The sequence below is a fragment of the Lissotriton vulgaris genome, chromosome 7, assembly GCF_964263255.1.
Source record: "Lissotriton vulgaris chromosome 7, aLisVul1.2, whole genome shotgun sequence".
Lineage (NCBI taxonomy): Eukaryota > Metazoa > Chordata > Amphibia > Caudata > Salamandridae > Lissotriton > Lissotriton vulgaris.
In genome coordinates this window covers 1,187,628,465-1,187,655,115 of record NC_141695.1, presented here as the reverse complement: position 1 = coordinate 1,187,655,115, position 26,651 = coordinate 1,187,628,465, and the positions used below count along the sequence as shown (strand labels likewise).

Genomic DNA, 26,651 nt, shown 5'->3' with positions numbered 1-26,651 from the left:
CTATGACTCCTCTTGCACGCCCACATGCTCTTATCTCTCTCTTTCTCTTGCTCTGCCTGGTGCGCTCCTCCTTCTCTATGCAATCCAATGTATATTCAATGTATAAATATTGTACTCTGTGAATAAAGTTCAGAAGACCCTTCCTGAACCTTAGTGGTGATGGAACCCGATTCTCCCTTAACTCGAGTTACTGAAATAAAGCCCTTTTGAATCGGACACCACGGACTCTGCCTCTCATTATATGCATGACCCTTTGTTTAAGTATAGAAATTAAGACAGGGTAATATTTAATTTACCACACTACGGATTATGCGTTCAATGGGTCGGAAAAAGGAGGGCGCTAAGTATAGTTGCAGGTTTGTAAAGTAATAAAGGAGTCGAGGGGGGACCACCATCTTAATAAGCGAGAACCTACCTGCTACTGAGAAAACAAGCATCTTCCAGAAAGTAATCTGCGATGACAGAGACGAGAGTGCCCTAGTGAGATTGCCATCCAGCAGATAATGGTCACCATGATACCCAGTTAGCGAAACATGGATGGCTGCCAAGTGACTTGGCTTCCATTAACAATAAATCTAGGGTCAGAAGAGTTTGGATCTCAGACCTGAGAGGCAGGCAAAGAGAATGAGCCTATTGGGTAGGACTTCTAGTACCCCACCAACATCTCATATATAAGAGACGGTTGTCCGCATATAGAGAGATTGCATGCATTTCTCCTCCCACATGGATGCCCCAGTGGTCTGTAGATGCTCGTATGGCCAGTGCTAGAAGCTCAATGGCCAATGCGAAAAGGACGGGGGAAAAGTACATTGCTGCCATGTACCCCTGCATACCAGTATTGGTTGTGACACTATGTTGGCTGTCCTGACCCTCACTACTGGATTGGCATATAAAAATTTTATCAACGTAGTCAAATATGGCCTGTGACCATATCTCGGTAGCACTCTAAAAGCAAACAGCTACTCCAGCATGTCAAAGGCGTTCTCCAGGTCTATCACCATGCATTCGGAACTGGACCAAGCCTGAGGTGCATATCGCATGACTCTGAACAGGTGGTGCAGATTGAGGGACGTGGAATAGTCCAGTACAAATCCATTCTGTCCATGTGTATTAAAGAAGGTACTAATGGTGCCAGCCGCCCGCAAGAATGCTAGCCAGTATCTTCTAATCAGCATTCAGCAGTGCCAGCGGACGATAGGAGCCCAGTTGTATAGGACCCCTATGTGGCTTCGCACATAGAACTTGGTAATTGGGACAGGTGTATCGCCTCTTCATAAACCTTCTGAAGAGTAGACTCCAAAAGATCTGCGTATGTTTTATAAAACTCTGATGGGAAGCCATCTGGTCCTGGAACTTTTCCTGAGGCTAGGCATCGAATTGCTCCTTGAATTTATGCTATTGCTATAGGTGCTTTAAGTTCCATGCGCTTATCAGGTGCAAGCTGAGGGAAGGTAAGTTAATCCAGAAAAGTGTTTATTTCAGAACCAGGGGCTTCCATAGTAGACCGATATAACGAGGTGTAATGGTAAACTAATTCTGGGTGTATTTCATGTTGCTTGTATTTAATCAGTCCATCTGGAGAATGGAGTGCCATGATGTGACCACGTGGTTTTTCTCGCCTAATTAGCCATGCGAGTAGAAACCCAGATCTATCTGCTAGGGCATGCATTTTTTGCGGGATGCATTGCATAGTTGAGACACCTCAGCCTCTTTATCAATCCAGAGTGCTTGGCCCTCACCTCCCCCTGCACTCTAGAGCAGGAGGAGTCTGAAGCCAGGCGTGTTTCTGGTAATAATAATGTGTGCTCTAAGTCTTGAACTCCCGCTCCACTAGTTTTCGCATGCCGCAGCCCAAACTCATGCAGTGATCCTATAGAGTCACCTTAAAATGATCCCATTCCAATAAGATTGATGTCGATGGGTCTGTATTGTATAGAAAATAATCCTCTGCTGTGGTGCGAAGGGGTTCACGAAAAGGTGGTTCCTCCAGCATGTTATGTTACAAGCGCCATGCTGAAGACACATTATGGTGCATGTCCCATGCTTATGTTATGTAATGCAGGTTGTGGTCCCCGTGTGTGCGTCCCAGGTATACTGCATGTGTCACATTTGTGAGCAGATTGGGCGTGCATAGTACCATGTCAAAACAGACAAGTAAGGTATGAGGCACAGAATAGAATGAGTAGAAGGAGTACACTTTTGTGAAAGGGTTACAGTGTTTCCAAATATCTATCACCTCAGCAGACACTGAGCAGCATTAAATTGCTCTCAGTACGTACCACAAAGCACCTCACACTAATCAGGAAGAACTATAGAGCTCAATAAAGTAATCAGTAGAAAGCTCAAAATCTCCAAACACATGTAGCTCAATCCCTCTTATACTTCCACCTGACATACCATTTAACCCTACAACCCCTAAAACGTAATTGTGTTCTCCTTCATGCAAACATCTCAAAGTAGGATACTGGGATCACCTATGTTCAGTCAGTGTAAGAGGAGACCACAGAGTTATGAAGCAACTGCTAACTATTCCTCCCTGTAATGGAGTAAACAAGGACATCATCTTCTACAACCTAAACGTGTGATCCATTAATCTCCCAGTTTATGGGTACATCAACTGAAAGAACACAGAGTCAAGGGTGGCATCCAGTACCAACGGCTAGACCACTACACACCATTTCTGTGGCTTAATAGTAAACCTCCTTTGTCACACATGCTTACTTCCTTTAGGAATTTTAGGGAGAAATAAACAAAACATCAAACTATAAAATAAATAAAGGACAGTGTTAATCAAAACAGATAAGTTATATGAAAGCATTAATAAAAACAGATAAATTATATGAAAGCATGAACATAAACGTTGCTAAAAAAAAAAAAAAAAAAAAGAGTGGACATTAATTTAAAATCTAGTACCTAGCAACATTGAGAAAAGCAGATGAAGGACTTGCTCCTTACCTGCAACTCCTGTTTTCCAGTATTGGTATTTTTCATAGATTTACATGCTTGAATATTCCCTGCTGTTGAAGTGGGAGTACCACGGTATACAGTAAGCAGTGTGTATTAATAGAATAGGCTGTAATTTAAGGTTCAGCTTAATAGCCTATGTCCTTTTTAAAATAAAGGACCAAAGTTGAACAAAGACCAATCAGGCGACAGCACCCTTCAGAACACTCCCAACTGAGGCATCGTCCCTCAGATTTTCAAAGCACTAGTGGGAAGACCTCACTGGCCAAGAAGGAGAGCCTCTAAGGGGAGGAGGGTGGGTCGCATGTGAATCTATGAAAGTTACCAATACTGGAGAACGGGAGTTACAGGTAAGCAACAAATTCTCTCCCCAGTATTGGAGAATCTTTCATTCAGTCACATGCTTGAATCTAAATAGTTAGCAGTGCAACATATTGACAATAAAATAGTATATAAATATGATAGCGGATGGTGAGTACAACATTAGACATAGTATGATAACAGGCTTACCTTATTGGAAAAGATGCCTGAGTACCACCTTAACCATGGCTGTTTCAGTGCTGTGCACCGAATCCAGACAACAGTGCTGTTGAAGGTGTGCTTGCTCTTACAGATTGCAGCACAGCATACATCTTCGATGGGCACCATAGCAAACAAAGCTGCTGTTGCAGAAACTGCTCTCGTAGAGTGCACTTTAGTTTTTTATTTAAAGGCCTGTCGCCTTAGAATGACAGAACTGAATGGCTGTGAAAAAGACATTTTGTAATGGTGGCTTTGGAAACTGTTCCACCTATGTTATTGTTGCCATAGGCTATAAAAAGTTTAATCAGTAGTACGAATATGCTTAGTGCGATGCAAGTAAAATCTTAAATACCTCTTGACATCAAGAGTATGAAGAATTGTTTCTGCTGGCGTTAGAGGACTGGGAATGAAAGTCTTTAGCATAACCAGTTGACTTAAATGACAATTGGTGGGAACCTTGAGTATGAACTTGGGATTAGTCCGAAGAATTACCATGTTGTCCTCGTATTATAAGAAAGGCCCCTTTTGAGGGTACCTGTTGGCGTAAAACTGCCATTACTTGTTCTTTTGGACTGAAAAAAGATCCAGTTTGGGCTTGCCCCATTGTTGAAATATGGCATCCAGGACCAGTTTGTTCAGTTTACATTCGTAACAATTTTAGGACCTTCTGCTCAAGGTATCCGATAATGGGTTGTGCACTCTTGGGAGTTGTTCTGCTCTTATGGTCACTTGATGAAGTAGTGCCTATTGCCAGAGAATCTGTGATTCTTGAGCTAGAATCTTGGATCTTGTATCTCCTGGTTTGCTGATGTAATGTATACTCAATGTGCAGTCTGTTCTTATTAACACGGAGGACCCCTGAATCCTTGGCAAGAAAGCTTGACAAGCCAGAGAGATTGCTCTGAGCTCGAGGAAGTTGATATGCATTTTGGACTGCTCTGGAGTTCACCTGCCCTTAATTTGTAGGTCTTGCAGGTGAGCTCCCCACCCTTCTAGAGAAGCATCTGTTGTAATGAAGTATTCCGAAAGGGGGGAAAGGAATGTCAACCCTGAAGAGAGATTGCTGGAGTTTGTCCACCAGGGAAGGGCTGTTTTCATCAGAGGTGTGATCTGGATGATGTCGTCGAATTGTCCTTCCACCTGGAGATACTATGCGTCTAGTTCCTCTTGAAAGGGTCCCATTTTGAGACAAGCATGAGGTACTAGGAAAATGGCTGAAGACATCATGCCAAGGAGATATTTGATCAGGTGAAATGAATCACACTTTCTTTATGACAGAGAGCGGGCCAGAACATAGAGTTTCTGTTGCCTGTCTGTAGACAAGAATTCCTTATAGAGTATAGTGTCTACAGTTGCTCTTGTTGAAAGCAAAAGGAGAGACTTGAAAGTTAACTGAGTCCCAGGGTTTGAAAAAGGTTAAGGCCTGTGGAAGTATCCATTAACACTTGCTGGAAGGATGGAGCCTCTATCAGCCAGTCATTGAGGTAGGGAAAAACTTGAAGGTCTTTGTACTGCAGGTGGGGGAAGATATTTCGCAATTATCTCTGGAGCGGATCAGAGACCAAATGGGAGCACACTGAACTGGTAATGAGTACCCGCTTCTGTGAAGTTGATGAATTTGCAATGGCTGGGATGGATGAAAACATGGAAATAGGCATCTAAGAGATCGGGCTAGTTAGAAAATCTCCATGGTTGAGAAGGTGGAGAATATGCTGAAGGGAAATGGAACTGAAATATTGCTTCTTCAGGTACTTGAGTTTTCGGAGATCGAGAACGGGGTGCCACTCCCCTGATTTCTTTATCACTAGGATAAAAACGGGAGTAAAATCCCATCCCTTTTTAGGAATGTGTAACTTGTTCTGTGGCCCCTTTTGACAACATGGCTAAAACCTCCTTGCAAAGAATATGAAGGTGAGATGGGATGAATTTTGGGGGAATTTGATGTGGGATCAGAGAACTCCAGGGTATGGCCAAGCACAATGAGATCCAGGTCCCACTTGTGTGGTGATTTTGCTCCAGTAATGCAGGTATTGGAATATTCTGGTGCCAGCCAAGAGATGAGAAGGGGGTGTAGCCGGCACCTCAAGGTTGCCACTGCTTCCTATCCGTATCCCTGGCAGAAGCAGCCTGTCTTCTTGGTTGCTGCTCAGCACTGGCTGCTGACGGCTGTGCTCGATAGTGTTAATGCGGTTGATAAACAGCCGAAAAGGACTGCTGGAAAAATTGTGGTTGCTATCTTTGGTATCCTCCACGATAGGTGAAAGCGCTGCAGCCAGGCGATCTGGGAAAATGGGTCTTACGGAACTGGAGAGTCCCTAGGCCCAGTGTCCGCATTTATGGCCTGCAGGGAGTCATCAATGTGCTTCCCGAAGGAAGAATCCCTGTCAAAGGCCATAGCAGGGATCTTAATCTGCCTTTAGCCAACCCTGGTGAAGGGCAGCAGATCCCGCAAACTGCTGGAAGCCTATAGATGCAATATTCATTGCACAGTTAATAATTTCAGATGCCGCCTTTTCGCCTTACAGTAAAATGCATGTGGCTTTTGCTCTTTTGTCTTCCAGTAAGAGGTTAAGCTATGTGGCGCTGTCTGACACATTTGGCAATCATAATGCCCCAGAATGGGGTGAGTGTTTGTGGCACAGAGAGTTGCACCCAATATTACTGATAATTTTTCCCCCGATATCATCTAGTCGCCTGCCATCCTCGTCAGACGGAGAAGAAAATTGGGGAAAAAGTATTCTTAGAGCAGCACTATGCAGCTTGAACAATTGCTGAATCAGATCTTGGATGTTCGATCAAACAGGCAGGTGAGTCCTCTGGCGCCTTATATTCTGTACCTATCCTAAGAAAAACAGCAGTGATGGTTGTTGTGTCTTCATGATGTTCAATCCTTCCTCCCAGATATAATCGACAATCGGTATTGCTCGGACTGTTTTCCTGGAGTGTTCTTTGAAATCGAACAGAAAACAGTCTGATTGTTTAACAGTAATGGGAACCTGGAAACGCTTGGCTGCTCTCTCTAGCGTGTGAAAACCCTCAATGTCTTCCGGTGGAAAATCTACTGGTTGTGGAGCTGGAGGGGAAGGTGGAGGGATGAGGCAGTCATCCCATTCATTGGTAATGGTTTGAGAGTCCAGTATTTCGCCTTCCTCTCTATCCCCATCACCCTCATTGTCTGTTGTAGACAGATTCTCCCAAGGAGGCATGGCGATGCGGGATTGTGTCGTCAATCTTGGTGTAGGTGGAGGAGGTATATGCCCCAGTGATTTAGGTGCAGGTACCACTGCAGGTGGTTGCTGCACGTCAGCTGGAATTGGGAGACGCTTGGAATAATCCTGAAGCCTGCTTTGGTGGTCTTGCACCAGAGCAGCCGGCACCTGGACCATGCCTGGTGGAGGTGGAGCATACCGATGATATTGCTCCACGAAGTGGTGGCTCGGATAGACAGGCTCATAAAAATTCTCTTCCTCCTCTTCATATTTGATGTGCAGCACCGATGGGCTGTGGGCTGCACCAAACATTCCATTCTCTGACTACTGAAGATCCTACAAGAGGCTGAGTGGAAGAGGGGACACCTTGCCAGGAGATCAATATTCAGGGCAAAATGTTTTCTGGAAATGGTAAAATGCTAGTCAACCAGGTTAGCGACCGTATCTTTTGCACTGCATGCAAAAGCAACTTTGGTGGGTTTTTTTGTTTGAACTTCGCCGACGATGACGAGAAAGACTTTTCTGATGGCTGTCTCGTTGACATAGTAGTCGTCGACGGTGGTACTTCTGCTGAAGCTGTGGTCGGCGGCGTTGGTATAGTCTGTCGACATCACGGTCATCGACAAGGTAGTCTTCATCGATGCGGATACAGTCGACAACGGGATGGATGTTGATGGAAAAAGCGTTCACGCTCTCCCAGTTGACATCAAAAGTTTGCTTTTAGGTGCATTGATAATGGTTTCTACGACGTTTCAGTGAACTTGGTCTTTTTGTAAACCGGTTCAGAGGAGGATCTAGGTTTTAATGAAAGGGCTGTAGATGGCTCAGATTTCGAGTCTGAGGAAGCCCGTTTTTGTTTTTCCTTATGAGAGGAGCATTGAGTAGATCTATGATGGGTCTTTTTAAATGTGTTCTTACTTCTGAGGACACTTATGAGATCATTAAGTTTTTGTAACCAGAATAAAAGTCTTCCCTCACTCAGGAAGACTCCCTCACACACAACGTGGGGTGAAAATCTGGGAGAAGATGCCTCTGTTGTAAGTGTTTTAAAGGGTGCTGTCGCCTGATTGGTCATTGTTCAACTTTGGACCTTTTTCAAAAAGGACATAGATAGGCTATTAAGCTGAACTGTGCATTCCATTACAGCCTATTATATTAATACATACTGTTTACAATAGACCATGGGACTCCCTCTTTGAAAACTGGAATGATTCAAGCATGTGAATCTATGAAAAATACCCAAATACTGGAGAATAGTATATAGAACACAGCGCCACTTATCCAGGAAAGGAGGACTTTACGCACAGAAGAATTTTACATATTGTAAGTGGAGAGGTTAAAGATTTCAAAGGCGGCACATTTAAAGCACAGGATTACTTGATAGACCAAAGAGATAAGCCTTTGTACTTCTAAAGTGGTCTTCTGCTGGTGCTTAATGTTTAATATGAAAATGTATTTGAGCAACAAGTAAAAACAAAATAAGTACAATCAACTCTCCTAAGCAGCTGGGTACGAATAGGGTATAAATAAGTGGATATAAACAGACATGTAGAAGAGAAAAGAAAATATCTACATACATAAAGATGTAAATCAAATGTTTCCTTCCCACACTTATATGAAATGAAATTGCTTTAAAGACATCTCTAGTACTGTGACTTGGCACGGTTTATGTTCCAGTTTTACAAAGAGTTAAAAAAAAAAAGGTACTCTTGGCACATCCACTCACCAGGCATTGGGGGCACACCAGGAGGCGGTCCCTGATTGTGCGGTACTGGCATTCTCATGTTGGGAGGGGCTGGTAATGGAGGCAAAAGCATACCAGGAGGAGGTAGTCCAGGAGGTGGGGGAAAAGGAATAATGCTTGGCAAAGCCACATCATCTACAACTAAAGGGTCATTTCCATGATCGAACTGGCAAAGATCCCCACGTACGCAAAATCCCATCTCTGTAAATTAAAAGAGAATATAGATTAGCTCTCATTCTGCATAATTATAAAGAAGCAGGTGTAACAATATACAAATGCAGCTCAAAGCAGGCCTGACCCAAACACCATGTTATTACTATAGAAATCCATTTAGAAGCCAATAAACTGAGCTATATTGTTTCAATGCCCCAGAGAGTTAGGGGAAGTTTTTGAAGGCAAGCAAACCATGTAGCTAATTCTGAACTTAAAGGAGAATGTGTCCTGTAAAACATTTAGATATTTTAGTGGTGGTGTTAAATAAATATAAAAAAGGTACTTACCTGTACCATCAGGTTTGGAATCCCGAATGAAATGTTGGATACAGGACTATTAAAACAAGCATTTAACTTGTTTGGTTCCATCAAGGTCATCGTTTGGATTACTAAACGCATGATATGGTGAAATGGCTCACAACCCCTCTCCTGTGTTGCCAATTTCAATTACAATTCAGTAGCAAAACTGTAGAAGGAACGTATGCAAGTCTCAAAGAAGGGGTAAGTAGGTATACAGGTATGCATTTATCTAGCATTCCTATAGGGCTCATCTAGCCAATAGACAGCAGAGCTCTGACAGGAGCAAAGACAATTATAAAGTCAATGAGTAAGAGAAGAGGTAGCTGGCTTGTGAACTGCCAATGTACTGTTATATAAATTTCTTTAAATAGGGGAGTATTAATCTCTTTCCTAAACTGCAACAGTGTTGGTGCAGTCTTGTTGGATACAGGGATGTTGTTCCGGACCCTTAATGCACAGATGGAAAAGACCTGCTGCATCGTTTTACTTTTTTTACACTTATTTATTTAATAGAGTTTTGTAAAGTGCAAACATGACCCTGGGATATCAGAACTCTGCAGATGAGAATATATGAAGGCAAACGCAATGAGAAAGAATATAATGGTTAACAATAATTATTTGAGCCTCATGCTACAGGCAACAAAAGAAATTCTTGTGCAAGGTTTCAGGATGTCACAGCTATCGCATATGACAGGTCGGAATGTAGCTATGTGAGCGAGGTCTGTGATTACTAATCTTGCTTGGTCGGGTCCTATCAGTGCATTAAGTATCTTTCAATTAGTAGAGATTTCATTCTTTTATTAAAGGCCCTAGTAGAGGTGATTATGTGCATCTCTGGCGGTAGAGAGTTCGAGATCCAGTAAGCACTTCCAGTAGAGGCGCAAGAGTAGGTTCTCTCTTTCTTGAAACTGGGCGGCTCTCGTAAGAGTTTGATCGAGCTTTTCAGTGCACAGCTACCACCTAAAATGTTGAGTTACTGAGGCAGATATTTCAGGGTCTCACACTGGAGATCTTAGTGTGTGAGGCAGGCTATCTTTAGTGTGCCGCACACTTCGAAGGGTAAGCTGCATCTATATTAATCTGTAGTGTGATGGTGTTCTGGGTGTGCTGAGAACCACCAGAGTTTGTGAGTTTGTTTAGAAGTTAAGCAAGGAGCAAAGTTGTAATCGCTTTGTAAATGATAAAGCTGGTTTTGAAGATGGTGCAGGCCAGCAAGGGGAGTCTACATAGTCCCACCCAGGTGAGGGTGATGTGATCATAAAGAAGTACAATTGGCCTTGCGTCATATATTCCCACAAAGCCCACACCCTTGCAAAATGCCATGTTTCAGACCAGGTACACTAAAAGAATTAGCAGAAACCCAGTTTGAAAAGATAGCAGGGAGATAAATTAAAAATACTTTAAACAAAATTCACTAACAAGGTCATCTGGATCACAGCTTGAGACATGGCCAAGCATTTATGGCAAAGTAATAAAGTCAACTTTCATGCAACGCAACATGGAAAAACATAAATGAGAAAATTTTGAGACAACGACAACATTTGAAACCTACAACACGCTACAAGTCTATAAAAGAGTGTGCTACTTGAGTGGTGAGATAGCAGTTATATTGATCATGCACTACTAAAAGGTTATGCTACGAAGGGTAAATATACTATAAGCAGGATGACAAAGTTGACATTTTGAAATCCAAAGCCTTTGCATCCCTTCTACAGTCAACTGACAATGCTCTCACATGCTCAGTGACTGCATACCTTATCTCACTTCTACGCAAGTAAACCTTGATTTCATATTAGCTTTTGGATCCAGCAGCTTTGAATGCTTGGGAGGCTGAAGGGAAGGTAGGAGTGGTCAGTAAGCCAATACAACTTTAAATTTCGACAAACAGTTTACCAAAAGACATCGCATCACAAGCAGATATTTCATTTAGCTGAGAAGGATAATTTTTAAAACCAAAAACAAAAGGCAAAGAATTGGCAAAAGTGAGATTGAAGTCCAGGGCACCATAAATCTTACCCATATAGAGTAAGCAGGCTGTTTTAAACAGGACATTTATCTTGAAACTAGTACTAGACTACGGCTCCTCTGACAGCCATAAAACTATGATGCGACAGAATGAGGAAATGTACTTAGAGACCATGGGAGTAGTGGGGTAATTTCAGGAAAAAGTCAGTAAGTTATTCACAGAGCCAGTGACTGTCAACTGTGCCTTCACTGGTACTAATGTTGTTAAGAGACAGTGAATGATCTATGGTGGCTTTGTCATTAACAAGATATATTTATACATAAAAGGTAACGTTTTTTCTAGAAAGTACTCTTGAATCAGGTTAAACAGAGAAGAGGGATCACATTTCTGATAGATACATAAGCAGTTTATTTTGGTTAAGGTGATTTACCTCATATATACGTCTTGATACACAAAAAGTTATCGCAAACTTTCAAACAAGTTTGCTTGGTGTTGTCACAAGCTTGCAAACTTTTTGGAGGCGACTTCAAGCATAAAATATAAAAATAAATGAGGTAAAAGTATTCGCTATGATTAAAGACAAGATGGGACAACCAATGTACGAGACGATTTTCAACACTTATCAAGAAATATTATATTCATAAACCAGTTCCCCTACCAACAATGCTTACAAATTGATGGTATGGGTGGATCACAAAATCACTGTTTGCAGACTATCTTCTCCTTATGTTGTCTAGGCCGCACTCCTCTTTGCCTGCTCTCCACACGTTACTCCAGACTTTTGAACTAGCATCGGGCCTTAAAATCAATCATGCAAAATCGTGGGCCTTGAATCTTACCATTCAGGCACCTGAGATCACCATGCTTCAGTCTCCTTGTTCCATATCAGTGGGCCTCGCATTCCATCCGGTATTTAGGCCTTAACTTGACCGCTGACCTCACCATGTGGTCGCAAGCTAATTGGCAAGAGTGTAAACTGTCTGTGGTGGACGATTAACGGATGTGGAAATCTCTGTCTCTTTCCTAGCTGGGCTGTCTCAACGCCGTTAAGATGTCTGTACTAGCGAAAATATTCTATTTATTCCAAACTCTCCCCACTTCTTTCCCGCCATACCAGATTCAGACTCTTCAGAGCAAGCTTGCCAATTTTATCTTGGGCGGGAGCAGGCCCCGTTTTTTTTTTATAAAATACCTATGCTAACTCGGGAAGGGGGGGCAATTTGTCCTAATTTAATGGAGTATTACTGGGCCTCACATCTTCGTTTCATTTCCGAATAGGTCACGAGGGAGAGAGCGCAAAGGTTTGGTTCCATATAGACAGGGCATTGGTTTGTAGACCTATATGGGATCTCGCTTGGCCCTCATGGGAGGCGCGGCCACGCAGCGCCTACATGGCCATTCCGACGAAAACTGTCTTGGTCATCTGGGACAAGTTGGCTATCTGTAAATGTAAATGCGTTTGTATTTATATAGCGCCTTCTACCCAGAGGTCTCGTAGCGCTGTATTCATACCGCTATGGAACCCTTCCTGGCTTTCCTGTGAGATGTCCACTCCTGGGCCCCCCCCAGGTGAAGCCAAGCATCCAAGCGCTGCTGGGGCCGTTGTGGAGATTAAGCAAGCTATTGCCCAGAGTCACAGAGTGGGACCCATGATTAGACTAGGCACCGAGGCGAGAATTATTTGGTCCGGGGAGACGGAGTCCAAGAGCCACCGAGGCGGGAATTGAACTCTGGTCCCGGGCCAGACCTCTGCATCAGGGTCTGCCGCTCTAACCATTGAGCCCGCTTCTCTGCGAAGGGGCCTCACCTCTTACCAGTCCCCTAACTCCGATTGCTCGAAATTTACATTTTCTACCTGCCCTGCAGCCACACTCCCACCAAGCCTGGTCCGAAGGGGGGTGTTGGACGCTTCGGGATCTCTTCGAGAGAGACACCTTTTAATCCTTCGATCAATGCAAGTGGGATTTCCAGCTTTCCGAGGTGGCTCTTTTACAGTATCTCGAACTTTGGCACTGGGTTCAGGCGTAGTCTTCTGCCTCGGGAGCCACTTGCCATTTTACCCCCTTCGAACGGCTTGTGTGTTCATTTGAGGAGTCTCTATGCCGGATATCCTGCACTTATCAAATCCTCCAACATGGCCCTCGTCTCTCCCCCATACATACCAGTCACAATGGCAGTCCGGCACTTCCGTTGATATCACGCCCAAACAATGGGTGCAGTTATAGCGCGACATTCCGAGGGTCTTTCACTGTATCTCTCAGAGGGAAACCGCATACAGGATTATGACAATTGTATTACAGCCCTCACTGCACGAGCGCTGCGGGAGATTTTCTTAACATTTGGAGGAATTGTCCGCTTTTGACCGCCTACTGGAAAGAGGTCCTTAGTCACATTAAACACGTGTGCCTAAAACCCCTGCTACACTCATTTTAGGCATCAACCCCCCGAACCTCCTCGCCATGACACACAGGGACTTGCACCTTATTTTACATATGCTTGGCACAGCTAAACAAATAGTAGCGTTATATTAGAAAAAGGCTGAAACACCCCCAGTCACCATATGGTTTACCCACATTTGGCCTACCATGCTGTGGAACTACTCACAGCACAACTACAACTCAGCGACACCAACTTCACAAAGCTTTGGCAACCATTAATAAATTATTTTTGCAAACATGCCCACGCTCTTCTTCAGACTCCGAGGCTTCGAGCTCTGCACCTTTTCGAGGACAAAGTGTCACTCTCTGATGCGGATAGACTTTGGGGGCCCAATAAAGAAGCTGCCAAGTCCCTCCCCTGATGGGCACTGTTCAGACATATTATGCCTTAGCTTGGGCCCTCCCTCCATATGGTTCTTCCTCTCACAGGGGCTTGACTTTTTATTGTGGGGTATCTCATGTACTTTGCTTATACTTCCTACAGCCACACCCCCTAACAGGATTTGTTACCATTTGGCCCATCTTGCAGTTTGGCTGCCTTTCCTTTTCCAGTGCACTGTCCTTTATCCACGACTGCTTACAATGCACATGGTCTTCTCCGCTTTGATTTCACTGGTCAATTTTCCTCTTTCCTCTCTTTTTAGGCATTGTTTCCGCTATGCACCTCACCTCCCTCTCTCTCTCTCTCTCTCTCTCTCTCCTCTTCCTTCGTCTGTTCCTTTTTCTCCTCTTCTTCACCATCTTTTCTCTTTTTCTCCTTTCTAATGACTACTTGTTTGTTGTATTGTTCCTTTTGTTTTTTCTCAATAAAACAGATTTGAAACGAAAATGGAAGGTACTTTAATGGTAAATGAATGTAACATTTCACAGCCAAAAGTACGTATGTAGCAAAGCCGTCATGCTAGTTACCACATTGGAGCAATAAAAGTGGGTGTGGCAATTTCAAATTATTTGTTTAGTTTGTGATTTATTGGGTTCTTTTTTAGCATGAACCTCTGTGCCCGTTATTCCAGGTGGACATTCTCTCTTTGGTGGGAATGCTGAAAATTGTAGCATGGAAAGTTACTAAGAGGCAAACCAACATTGTTATGGACTGCATTTACCACAATGCATCTGGACAAATTAGGTGATGGTATGTCAGGCAGTGAACTTCCTCCTCCAATTTTTATTCGGACGAGCTTCCCGGGATGCACTCTCACTCTGGGAGTGGTACAGAAACCTGATATGACTGAGCAGTGATTCCAACACACGCACATCTAAAGCGGCATTCTCAACTGTAACAGGTTTCTAGAGATACACCGCAATGCCTGAGTCAATAATGGTGAATACCTCAGAAAATTTCAACTAAAGTGAGTGTTAACAAGTACTGCCTTTAACACAAAGCATCTGGTAGAATTTTGTGATGGTATGCCATGCAGTGTTTTACCTCCCCCGTTTAGGGGGTAAGAGCAATAAGACTATGATCTATGTCTTGTTGACAGCAATCTTCCTCACACTCTTATAGTAGCTTGCCCAAAGTTGTTGCGAGGCCAAGGACATGGCCATTTCAGTATCCAATCAGATGGTTTATAGTGCTTTATAAGGAAAATGCTACTTACCAGTAGGCATCTGCTCTTGGCATGTAGAGCTGCAGAGTTACACACTGTGCATAGATCGCCACATAGTGTTGGGCTAGGATGTTTGCAGTTTGTTGTTGTCCCGAAAAGTTCTTTGGAAGTCACAAGATAGGCGACTCCTCCTTAGGACCACATTGCGCATGGGCATCGGCTCCATCCTCAGATTGTTTTTTGCCATTAGGGAAATGATGGAGCTTTGCAAGAAAAGGAAGGATGTCCATGTAAGCTGTATCTAATTAAGATAATACTGGAACAGACAAGGGTAGCCGGGTGGGCGTGTGTAACTGCAGCCCTACATGCCAAGAACAGATGCATACTGGTAAGTAGCATTTTCCGTTCGAGGCATATGAGCTGCAGATTACACACTGTGCATAGATTGTATAGCAGTACCCACTCATAGGGCCGACCACCCCTATCTGTTGCAGTAGTTTGAAATAATGTTTTGAGAACAGCCTGGCCCACATTAGCTTGTTGCTTAGTTTGCACATCTACACAGTAGTGTTTTGTGAATGTGTGCGGTGTAGACCATGTAGCTGCTCTGCAGATGTCACCTAGGGGAATGTTACCTAAAAATGCCATTGAAGCCCCTATTTTCCTTGTAGAGTGGGCTTTAGGGGGAACAGATAATGTACGCTTAGCTTTGTGGTAACAAATCTGTATGGATTTAACAATCCATCTAGCTATCCCAGATTTTGAAATGGGATTACCCGCATGTGGTGGTGAGAAAGACACAAAAAGTTGTTTGGTCTTACGAAAGGGATGTGTTCTCTCGATGTAGTATAGCAATGCTCTTTTGACATCTAGGGTATGAAGAGCTCTTTCTGCTACTGTCTGTGGCTGCGAGAAGAAAACGGGCAGTCCACAGATTGATTGAGGTGGAAGGGAGAAAGGACTTTGGGTAGGAATTTTGGATTAGTACGGAAAACGACCTTCTTATGATGCACTTGCAAAAAGGGTTCTTGAAGGGTTAGTGCTTGTAGTTCACTAACTCTCCGCAGAGAAGTAATAGCTACTAGGAACGCAGCTTCCATGTTTAAAATTATAGTTCACATTTATGTAAGGGTTCGAAGGGAGGTCCCTTTAGCCGTGTGAGAACAATGTTTAAATTCCACACAGGTGAAGGTGGTAGTCTGGGAGGAATTGTTCTCTTAAGGCCTTCCATAAAGTGTTTAATAGCAGGCCCTCTGAACAGAGATGGATGCTGTCTGTTTTGCAGATATGCTGCTATTGCAACAAGGTACAGTTTAATAGATGTGTAGGCTATGTTACATCTTTGGAGGTGCAGTAAGTATCCTATGATGTGTTGAAAAGACACTTCTAGAGGATTAATATTATTGTTGTGACAATATATTACAAAGCGTTTCCACTTAGCTGCAGAACATGCTCTAGTGGTTGGACGTCTAGCTACTTTTATGACATTCATGCTGTCAGGAGGAAGGTTAAGATAACCAAATTCTAGGATTTCAGGAGCCAGATCGCAAGGTTGAGCTGAGCTGGGTCTGGGTGTTTGATCTCTCCACGGTTCTGTGTTAAACGGCGTGGAGACAGGTATCATTTTTGGTGTGGTACTACAGACAGTTGTAGCAGTGTGGTGAACCACGGTTGTCTGGCCCACGTTGGAGCAACTAGGATGAGGGTCAAAGAATGCTGCTGTAGTTTGCGTACTACTAGTGGCATGAGTGGTAGAGGTGAAAAAGCGTAAAAAAATGTGTTTGACCAGTTCTTCCATATCGCATTGCCTTTGGACAGTGGGTGTGGATATCTGGCTGCGAAGCTTGGGCATTTGGCGTTTTCGTGGGTGGCAAAGAGGTCTATCTGAGGTTGTCCGAACATCTGAAAGAATGGTTGAAGAACTTGCGGATTAAGTTCCCACTCGTGAATCTGTTGTGTCTGCAGACTTAACAGATCTGCAATGGTATTTTGTACCCATGGGACATGCTGGGCTAAGAGGAATATGTTTTGAGGTATAGCCCACCTCTATATGTTTTGTGCTAGATGAGAGAGTTGCAGGGAGTGTGTTCCACCCTGTTTCTGTATGTAATACATGGCTGTCATGTTGGCCTTGCGGACTACCACAGCTTTGTTTGATTTCTTGTTGTTGGAAAGCTTTCAGTGCTAGGAATATAGCTAGTAACTCCAGATGATTGATGTGGAGTAACTTTTTTTTGGGTGTCCACCTGCCTTGCATGGTGTGATGCAGTAGGTAGGCCTCCCAGCCGGAGAGTGATGCGTCTGTTGTCATGATTATCTGAGAACCTGACTCTAGGAACGGTCGCCCCTTGGAAAGATTTTTGGTGTTCCACCACTGCAGAGTGCGATTAGTTCGACCGTCTACCAACACTAGGTCTGTTAATTGACCTTGAGCCTGGTTCCATTGACGTGATAGGCATTCTTGTAGAGGACGCATTTGAAGTCGTGCATGGGGGGTGGGCTGTGGACTATGAAAATGCAAGATGCCATCATCCCTATGAGCTGCATGAACACTCGTGCCAGAAGGGAGTGTTGTGGTTGAAACTTTGTGAGAAGAGTTTGCATGCTGGCTATCCTTGCTGGAGTGGGATAAGCTAGCGCTGTTGGGGTGTTCATTCTAGCACCGAGGTATTGTTGTACTTTGGATGGTTGCAGATGAGACTTGGCGTGGTTTATTGTGAACCCCAAGTTGTGGAGCAGTTGGTATGAGTGGGTTCTACACACTGGTTGTATTAGCGAGTCGTCGAGGTACGGGAAGACGTGGATGTGCGGTCTACTTAAATGTGCTGCTGTTACTGCTAGGCACTTGGTGAATACTCTTGGCGCTGGTGTGACTCCGAATTGGAGTACTTTGAATTGATAGTGCTGCCAGTCTATTACAAATCTGAGATACTTCCTGTGAGCTTTGTGAATGGGAATGTGGAAGTGTGCATCCTGGAGATCTAGAGTAGCAAGGAAGTTGTTTTGTAACAGGAGAGGAAAGACTTGTTGGAGTGTGACCATGTGAAAATGGTCTGACTGTATGTATATATTTAGCAGTCTGAGGTCTAGAATAGGCCTTAGAGAGCCATCCTTCTTTGGGATAAGAAAGTATAGGGAGTAAACCCCCTGTTTTGTTGCAGAGGAACTGGTTCTATTGCACTTTTTTCTAGCAAAGATATTACTTCTTGCTTTAACAGTGATAGATGAGGGGGGGGGGGTGAGGGGAGGAAAATCATTGGGTAGGGGTGGAGGCAGAGCGGGAATTGTTGGTTTTGCCTCTGCCTTTGTTGTGATTACCCCTGTAACCCCCTCTCTGGTAGCTCCTAGTGAATGTGGATTGGCTAGGGGTCTTGTAGGAAAAGGAAGGGCTTTCGGAGGAGTAGCCTCTTGCGTTGCCTCTATATGATGAGCGACAAAAAGAAAGTCTGGGAGCTTGCAGCTGCAAGGCTCCCATAGATTTGCTGTGTCGGTGTCTTTTTTCATTTTCTCTAAAGACACATCGACATTAGGGCCAAATAAATGTTTTTCATCAAATGGCTGATTGAGGATGGAATTTTGTACCTCAGGTTTAAACCTGAAATACGTAGCTATGCATGTCTATGCAAAAGGGTACTGGTATTAATTGCCCTTGAGGCAGTGTCTGCAGCATCTAGGGCACAACAAATTGAAGTATTAGTAATATTTTTACCTTCTTGTATGAGTTCATTGGCCCCATTTTTATACTGGTCTGGTAGATGCTGCATTATGGACTCCAGTTCATCATAATGTGCCCTGTCATATCTTGCCAACAACGCTTGAGTGTTGGCAATGTGCCATATGTTGTCTGCCTGTGACACCGTGCGCTTACCAGAGGCGTCAAGAAGTTTAGATTCCTTATCTGGTGGTGAGGCCTCCCCTGATGTCTGTGAATTAGCACGTTTACGTGCATTGGATACTACTAAAGAATCTAATGGTGCTGGACCTCTAATGTAAACTGGGTCTGTAGGGGCAGCTTTGTATTTTTTCTCAATGCGAGGGTTGAGGACCCGAGCCCTGACAGGATCTTCAAATACCTCTATTGCATGCTTAATGACCCCTTTAAGCATTGGCAAAATGGCAGTGGACCTTTGTGTGTTATCAAAAGTGTCCAATAGGAACTCTTCCTCTACAGTCAACCCCATTGTACTGGGCAGCTCTTTGGACTAGTAGGTTAAAACCTATAGTGTCCTCTGGTGGGGAAGGCCTGGAAGGATATACATCGTCTTGGGGGACGTAAGGCACATCAGGGGTGTTATAATCATCCCATGGGTTAGGTGACTGAGGGGGCACTATTGGTCCCTGCTGGGTCATGTGCACCCCCAGCTGTGACATCAGAGTCTGTATCTACATCATCTGGGTTAGTGGATGGTGTAGGCGAATGATGTGGTGGAGGAGGTGTAGGAGGAGGAACAGTATGGGGAGGTGGTGGAGAAACGACCCTTAATGGAGAGGTTGCAATGTCCCTCTTCATTAGGGGAGGAGGAGATGCAGGCGCCTCTAGTGGTCTCTTCTTGGAGCTAAGAGCTAGTTGTCCAGTCTTAGGATTCTTTACAAGAGTTTTTTTAGTAGCATCTGGTGTAAAAAGCTCTTCTGTATCTGGCAGATCCTTCGGCGTCGAAGCTTTCGGATCCGGAGTTTTCTTCGGCACCGACTCGGTAGCTGGTCTAGAGTCTTTTGGCTTAGAAGTATGACCTTTTGAAATTTCTTTTACCGGAACGTGTTTTTTCGGTTCCGAGTGTTTTTTCGGCTCCAAAGCGTGAGAGTCGGCGTGGTTGAGGAAGATGGCTTCTTTTTCGGTGTCGGTATGGGATCCGCACCGGGAATAGGCTGACTCAATCTGAGCCGACTGAAGGCTGAATAGGCTTCTTTGCCGAGCCTGAAGGCAGGGCGTGGGAAGCAGTCTCTAAGTGTGCACCCGGGCCTGAAGGTGAGAGTGTGACCGAAGCCTTTTCTGAGGGTGTCGAGGAAGGGTTGGGGTTGACGGTCTTACTTACGAACCGTTGAGCTGGAGTGATGTCCTCGACGTCCGAGTCTTCGGCATCAGAGGAGCTGGCACTTCCTTCGGCCTGCTGGTGTTCTGGCACGTCGATGTCTTCTTCGAAGATGTCGTCGGGAATCAACGCTGACGAGCAAGCCATTGTTCTTCGAGCTCATCTGTCCCTAATGATCTTCTTGGAGCGGAAAGAGGCACAGGCGGAACAGTCTTGGCCTAGTGCTCCGGTGAGAGGCAAAGGTTGCACACATCATGTAGATCTGTGTGGGGAAACTTCGACCCACATTGAGGACACTTCTTGAATAGCGTCCTTTCCATGAGCCAGAGAGTAAGGCCTAGGTAGGCCCGAAGGCCTTCGTCTACGACCGGAATCGAAGACTTCGAGGTGGTGAAGAATCGCGTCGATGTGGAGCGCGATCGAAACAATACCGTCTAAGTGGGTGAGGATTGCGTGCCGAAGGAAATTCAATCTCAAACCGGAGCGCAGGAAACACATCCGAGCCCGTTTGCGGAAAAAAACTATCTGAGGATGGAGCCGATGCCCATGCGCAATGTGGTCCAAAGGAGGAGTCCCCTATCTTGTGACTTCCAAAGAACTTTACAGGACAACAACAAACTGCAAACTTCTAGGCCCAACACTAGGTGGCTATCTATGCACAGTGTGTAATCTGCAGCTCATATGGTTTCTGAAACAATGCTTAGACCAAGGGCATATTCTAGTATTTTTCGCGGTACAGACAGCTTGGATAGCCAAACAATCTCAAAGCAGATCCCTTGCCCAGCAGAGTAAACCAGTGGTAAGGCTAGCAAACTTTAAAATTGTGGGAGCAAACAGCCATATCATAATCAGCCAAGAGAGCAGATTCTGGTATGGTTTCTACTGCTCCATCCACCTTCCGACAAACAAATTCATAAGAGAATGGGTCCAGGTGCCGTACCGTACAATATCATTTTGACAAATGTCTGCAAAAATGTCACTGGTTTTACATGTAGCTCTGAATAGGCAATTATGAAGTATTTAAATACCTTCATGGTACAGCAAGTACATCTGACACTTCCCAACAGTGCCTGGGAAATAAGGGGTCAACCCGCAAAAAAGTGTGCATTGTTCAGCAAAATTTTCTCAAAAAGGTCTCAAAAGCAATAGGTTGAGGCAGGTCAAATAATCTGGGTTGAGCTATTGGAATAGCCTACTATCATTTAGCAAGATGTATACAACTTTAATCACATATACCCTTCACATAATTGTATGTTTCCATCCTGTCCATCATAAATATGTTATCAGTTGTTGTTAGAATTTGGGGTCTCTGGTTGGCGCAGTGAAGCACTGGCGACAAGCAGGGACCCTCTCCTCTACGTCAGGGCAAGGGATTACTCCCAGAAATAACCCCTACTCACCCTCTAGGTAGTGTGGCGCAAGCAGTCTAGGCTAAACTCTGGAGTGCATAGGGTTAAACATTTGCAGTATCACACACAATAATCGCCAACCCACCACACAATGACACCAGACTGTATTAGTGTGAAAATATAACTCTTTTATATTTCAAGCAGGCTTATAAATACAGTCTTATCAGTTAACACGGGCTCCAGTTACTTGTAATTAGGTTGCCACAGTTCTTTGTTCAGCTTTTCAAAATAGTTCTTAAACTTCCAAAAGGGGTTAACCTCTCCCAATACTTCCATGGTAATGCAGGCAATAAAAACAGTTTAAAGAGAGGTAGCCCGGTCCTCACCAGGCTCCTCCGTGTTGTAGATGGTGCCCCAGGCGTTGCGGAACGGTTTGTGGGTTCATGTGCGCTTCCTGCTTGCACTACGGGCCCGCCTGCCAAAGCTCACGCTTCTCGTGTGGGACGCGTACGGCACGGCCGGGTCTGTCAGGGCGTACGAGTCGTACAACAGGGTGCGACTCGTACCAGAGGTAAAAAATGCTTCGCGAGCGTACCAGGCGCCCAGGGGACTCAGAGCGGTGCGAGCCTTGCTGTGGAAGCGGCTCGTACCGCGGCTGGCTGGGGTCTCACTCTGCGGGGCTGCAAAGGTCAGAGGGCGGTGCGAGCTGAACAGGGCAGGACGCTCGCACCGCGGGGGCAACACAGTACCTTGGAAGATGCGAAGAGGGTCGAGGCAGCAATGCCGGGGGTCGGCTCGGAGTCCTGCGTCGCGGTGTCTTCCTTCCTGGGCAGATGAGAGCGACGGCTCGGCTCGAAGGTTGGCGTTGCGGCGCGGGCCGGGTGACTTGGGCAAAGCCCCTCAGGGTCCGTCAAGAGGGGGGCACACGCTGGGTGCGGGCGAAGCTGCAGGGCACGTCAAGGGGGTCGAGACGGGCTTCTCTGCACAACGCGCCGCAGCCGCTCACAGACAGCGGCAGGCACTATCCCGGGCACAGGTCACGAAGGGGCAAGCAGGCGCAGGGCGAGGCATCTCCTCACGATGCGAGCTACGGCTCGTTTGGGCGACAGTCACGGTGCTTGGGCCAGCGAGGATGGTCTTTGCGGTGCTTCTGGGGCCTTGGCAGGCAGCAGTCACGGTGCTTATAGGGACGGTAGTGCCCTGGGCCTCTCAGGGGGCACGGCGGTTGATCACGACGCGCTCCGCTGTTCCCAAGTAGAAGTGCAGGGGGAACGCAGCACTCACAGCGGTTCCTCTATCAGGGAGGGTAGCGCCCAATGTTCCTGGGGCGCTGTTCAGGAGGCAAGTTCCACCGCAAGCCCTTGGAGATCTTTGTAGGAGTTTGGCACAAGTTCAAAATAAAGCAAAGTCTTTCAGTCTTTCTTCTCCTGCTCTCCTTCAGCAGCAAGGCACCCACCACAGGCCAGTCTCTTGGGGTCAGAGTCAGTACTTCTCCATGCAGCTTCCAGGGTCCTCCTCTTCAGGCAGAGCTTCTTCTTTGCGCAAACAGGATCTAATTTACAAGGAACAGGGCTCCTACTTTTATACAGAGTTTTCTTTGTTCTCCCAGGCCAGGGGGGCCTTTGCATAACTCCATTCAGGCTCTGAGCACTTATTGGGTGTACTCTGGTGTCTTCTTTCAGTGTGAGGGGCAGGCACATCAGAAGCTCCGCAGGAGGTGGAGCCAGCATTGTGTGGACAGGGGCAGCCAGGAGTTCCTTGATGACAGTGCTTCGCCCTTCCTGGGCCAGGTGCCGGCTGAGTCATCAGTCGCTCCCCAGGGGGCGGAGCCAGCATTGTGGTGGCAGAGCACAGCCTGATTAAGTTTGTGAGTGCTCCTCTAGATTCTGTTTGGGAATAGTTGTCGTCTTTGAGGAAGGGATAAGCCCTTTCTAATGTGAAGGATTTAGAATCCCGTTCGTACTGAGCGGTCTTACTGTTGATGGTGTTGTCTTTGAAGGTCTGTATTTCCTTATCTAATTTCTCTAAAAGAGCCTTAGAGTCCGGAACCACCTGACTGTCCCTGATAGCTTTAGATATCCTAGAAATCTGAGGGCAAATTTGCCATATGGACAACTTCTCCGCATTAGGAGAAATTGTTCGGAGCTGGGACAGTTTGATCAACATGGGCAAAACTTCTGTGAAGAACTGATACAACGCGGTTACCCCAAAAAGCTATTAAAACATTCTTTCAAGAGAGCACGGTATACACCCAGAGAGTGCCTCCTTGAAATTAAAACTAAACGTGACCTTGAAAACCTGGTTTGTGTGACGACATTTTGTGCAGAAACCCACAAAATACGACAAATGGTGGTATAACACTGGCACTTGTTAGAAGAACTGGAAACACCAATTCCCCGCCCAATATTTGCTTTTAAGAGAAATCAAAATATTGGTCAGCAAATAGTCCGTGCAGACATCAGAATAGCTAAACCAAAAAGTGATTTGTTGTCCCAATGGGGCCTCAAACCGATTGAAGGACACCACAGATGTGGAAATTGCATTGCGTGTGACACGACGATTGAGGGTAAAATCTTTCAACATGTCAACACAACTTGGTCACATACAGGTTTCACTAATTGCAGGACGAAAAATGTCGTTTATGCAATTATTTGCCCTTGCTCTAAAATCTATATAGGCAAGACCAATCAACAGGTGAATACACGTATGACACAACATAGGTCACGCATCAAGAATAAAGTTCTAACTGCGCCCTTGGTCCAACATTTCTCTGACCAACAACATGGAGAAAATGATTTTAAATGGACTGTTATTCAGCATAAATCAATCTAAATCAGGCATCAACACTGAACAAATTCTATTGAGATAGGAGGCCTATCTGATACTCAAATTTAATAGTACTCAAACGGGTTTGAATTCACTGTCTGAAATTTCGCGTCTTTAAACTTATAGCGTGATCTATTCCCGAATGACTACAACACCCACAATGCCGAGTGTGGTGTTCACTGTGATGTAGGAGCCCCACATGGCCACTTGGCTGCCAATGTGTTCGCATTTCCTGGTCTGACTACGCAAGAGAGAGGTGAGTGTTAGCGAGGTCCCAAATAATGTCATGAAAACCGTAGCTTTTTTCGCCCCAAACTAAGGATTTCCTTATCTTGAATCTAGCGCGACTGAAATACGTCTTTGCGAACAACGCGGAGGAGCTTAATCTTGGTCCCCGCGATTGACTAAAGCCTCCCATTGTGAAAGACACAGAGAAACGGCATTGCGACCGACGATCTCCGCTCCACCTTGAAACAACAACAGGTATGTTTCTCTTCACTCCCTCGCCAAAAACCAATGCGTATATGTTTTAAACATAATTCAATACTGAGCACAATTATTGTGCCTTACAGATATCACCGGAATTGTACCACGATTTAAGTGACCACAGAGTGAATCTATTCATAGCCTCACCGTTACAACAGATTGAGGTAGGAAATTTGAGTCTTTCTGGCGCGGAGCCAATCATACTGTGCCGACTCAGGTTGTTCAGTAAGCATGCTACTTTTTCACACAACAGGTCATCTGTTACATTGAAATATCGTGACTTACAGCCCTTCGTGAATAATTGGACCGCGAGACCGCGCCGCCCATTTATGAAGGTAACTAGTCTAGCGACTTCCAGCATCCATAGGGGGCCTTGAATGTATTAGTTTCTAGTTATTGAAACGAACTTCCATTATATTTTCTATTCATATAGATCATCTGCAATGAAAGAGCCCTGAGGAGAATCTGCGATTTTTGACAGATTCGAAACGCGTCGGCAAACGGCAAACAGGCAGCATAAATTATTAGCTCTTGAATAGATTATTCATTAACTTTGAGTTAATTGCCAAACAATAAGGAAAAATGTAGTTCTTGTTGCCATTTTTTTCACCTTGTGGGTACGATAGTGGTTTGAAATTTCGCAAAGAGTAATTATTTGTGGATATATAATCACTATATTCTTTTGTAAAAGAAGTTTGTGTATAAATGTTCACTTATTTGTATATATGTCAATTGTATAATAGTTGTAAATATGTGTAAATGTTTTTTGTAAAGTATTCTTCTCACCTATGAAAAAATATATAAAAATTATTGAAAAAGTTTAAAAGGGTTCAAATAAAAGTACCCATACAAACAGATGATTCATTTTTGTTTGTATTCTCAAAACTTTGAGAGAATAAATCATTGGGAGGGCCAGCAATCCTCTTTTTTGCACGTAACTTTCTAAAAGTAGCATTTGCAAACACAGGATATTAAAAAAAACTTTACTAAAATAAGTATTTTATTATTCTGAGTTCAGGCATACTAAACATTATTTTCTACCATGTTCCCTGAGCCTGCTGGGATTATAGAGTGTAATAATTCCAGCAGCCCATCTGGCCTAAAGGGAACAGGTAGCCTTACAATAGTGAAAAACGATTTTGGCAGTAATTCAATATCAGGACATGCCACACACATCAGAGCATGTCCTACCTTACACTTACAATGCACCCTGCCCTTGGGCCTACCGTAGGGGTGACTAATATGAAGTCAAGGGAAGGTTTAGGGGCAGGCAAGTGTGTGCACTTGCCCAGCCAGCATGACAGTACCAGACTGCACGCAGGTTCTGCAATGGCAGACCCTAGACACATTTTAAAAAGGCAGCTTCTGTGGGTGGCGCAACCAGCGCTGCAGGCCCACTAGCAGTATTGGCATTTACAAGCCCTGGCACTCCTGGTGCACTCTGAGGACTGATAGTAAATCCAATGACCCAATCAGGAATATCAATCATAGTTACACTTTACATAGGGAGCACTTGCACTGCTGCACAGATTGGCCATGGCGCAGTGCCCTGAGCAGCGGACACCCGCAAAAACATCTGAGGCACATCATCAAAAAGTGGAAGGGAAACTCACGCAAAGGTGCCAGGTCTAACACGTGTCCCCTCCAGCTGAAATGTGGGGAGAACTACCCTTACCCCGGGAGTTCCTCATCACTAAGGCGGAAAAACCTGGACAGACCGTCAGCATTGGCGAGATCTGTGCCAGGGCGATGTTCCACTGTGAAGTCCATACCCTGTAGGGAGATGGACCACCTCAACAGTTTTGGGTTCTCACCCCTCATTTGCACTAACCACCTGAGGGGCCTGTGGTCTGTCTGAACCCGGAAGTGAGACCCAAACAAGTAGGGTCTTAGCTTCTTCAGCGCCCAGACCACAGCAAATGCTTCTCGCTCAATTGCACTCCACCTACGTTCCCGGGGAAGTAACCTACTGATGAAGGCTACAGGTTGGTCCCAGCCCTCCTCAGTCATCTGTGAGAGAACAGCCCCTACACCATGCTCTGAAGCGTCTGTTTGCAC

General features: G+C 44.9%; 1 protein-coding gene across 4 annotated transcripts in view; it reads right to left on the bottom strand.

Moving 5' to 3' along the window:
- Window positions 1–26,651, bottom strand: part of RBM27 (RNA binding motif protein 27) — a 1,065,407-nt gene that overhangs the window by 718,063 nt on the left and 320,693 nt on the right. For all 4 annotated transcript variants that reach the window (XM_086931662.1, XM_086931660.1, XM_086931661.1 and 1 more), the window contains one exon: window positions 8,422–8,640. In XM_086931662.1, the coding sequence (XP_086787788.1) occupies window positions 8,422–8,640 (219 nt within the window). The remainder of the gene's footprint in view (window positions 1–8,421; window positions 8,641–26,651) is intronic.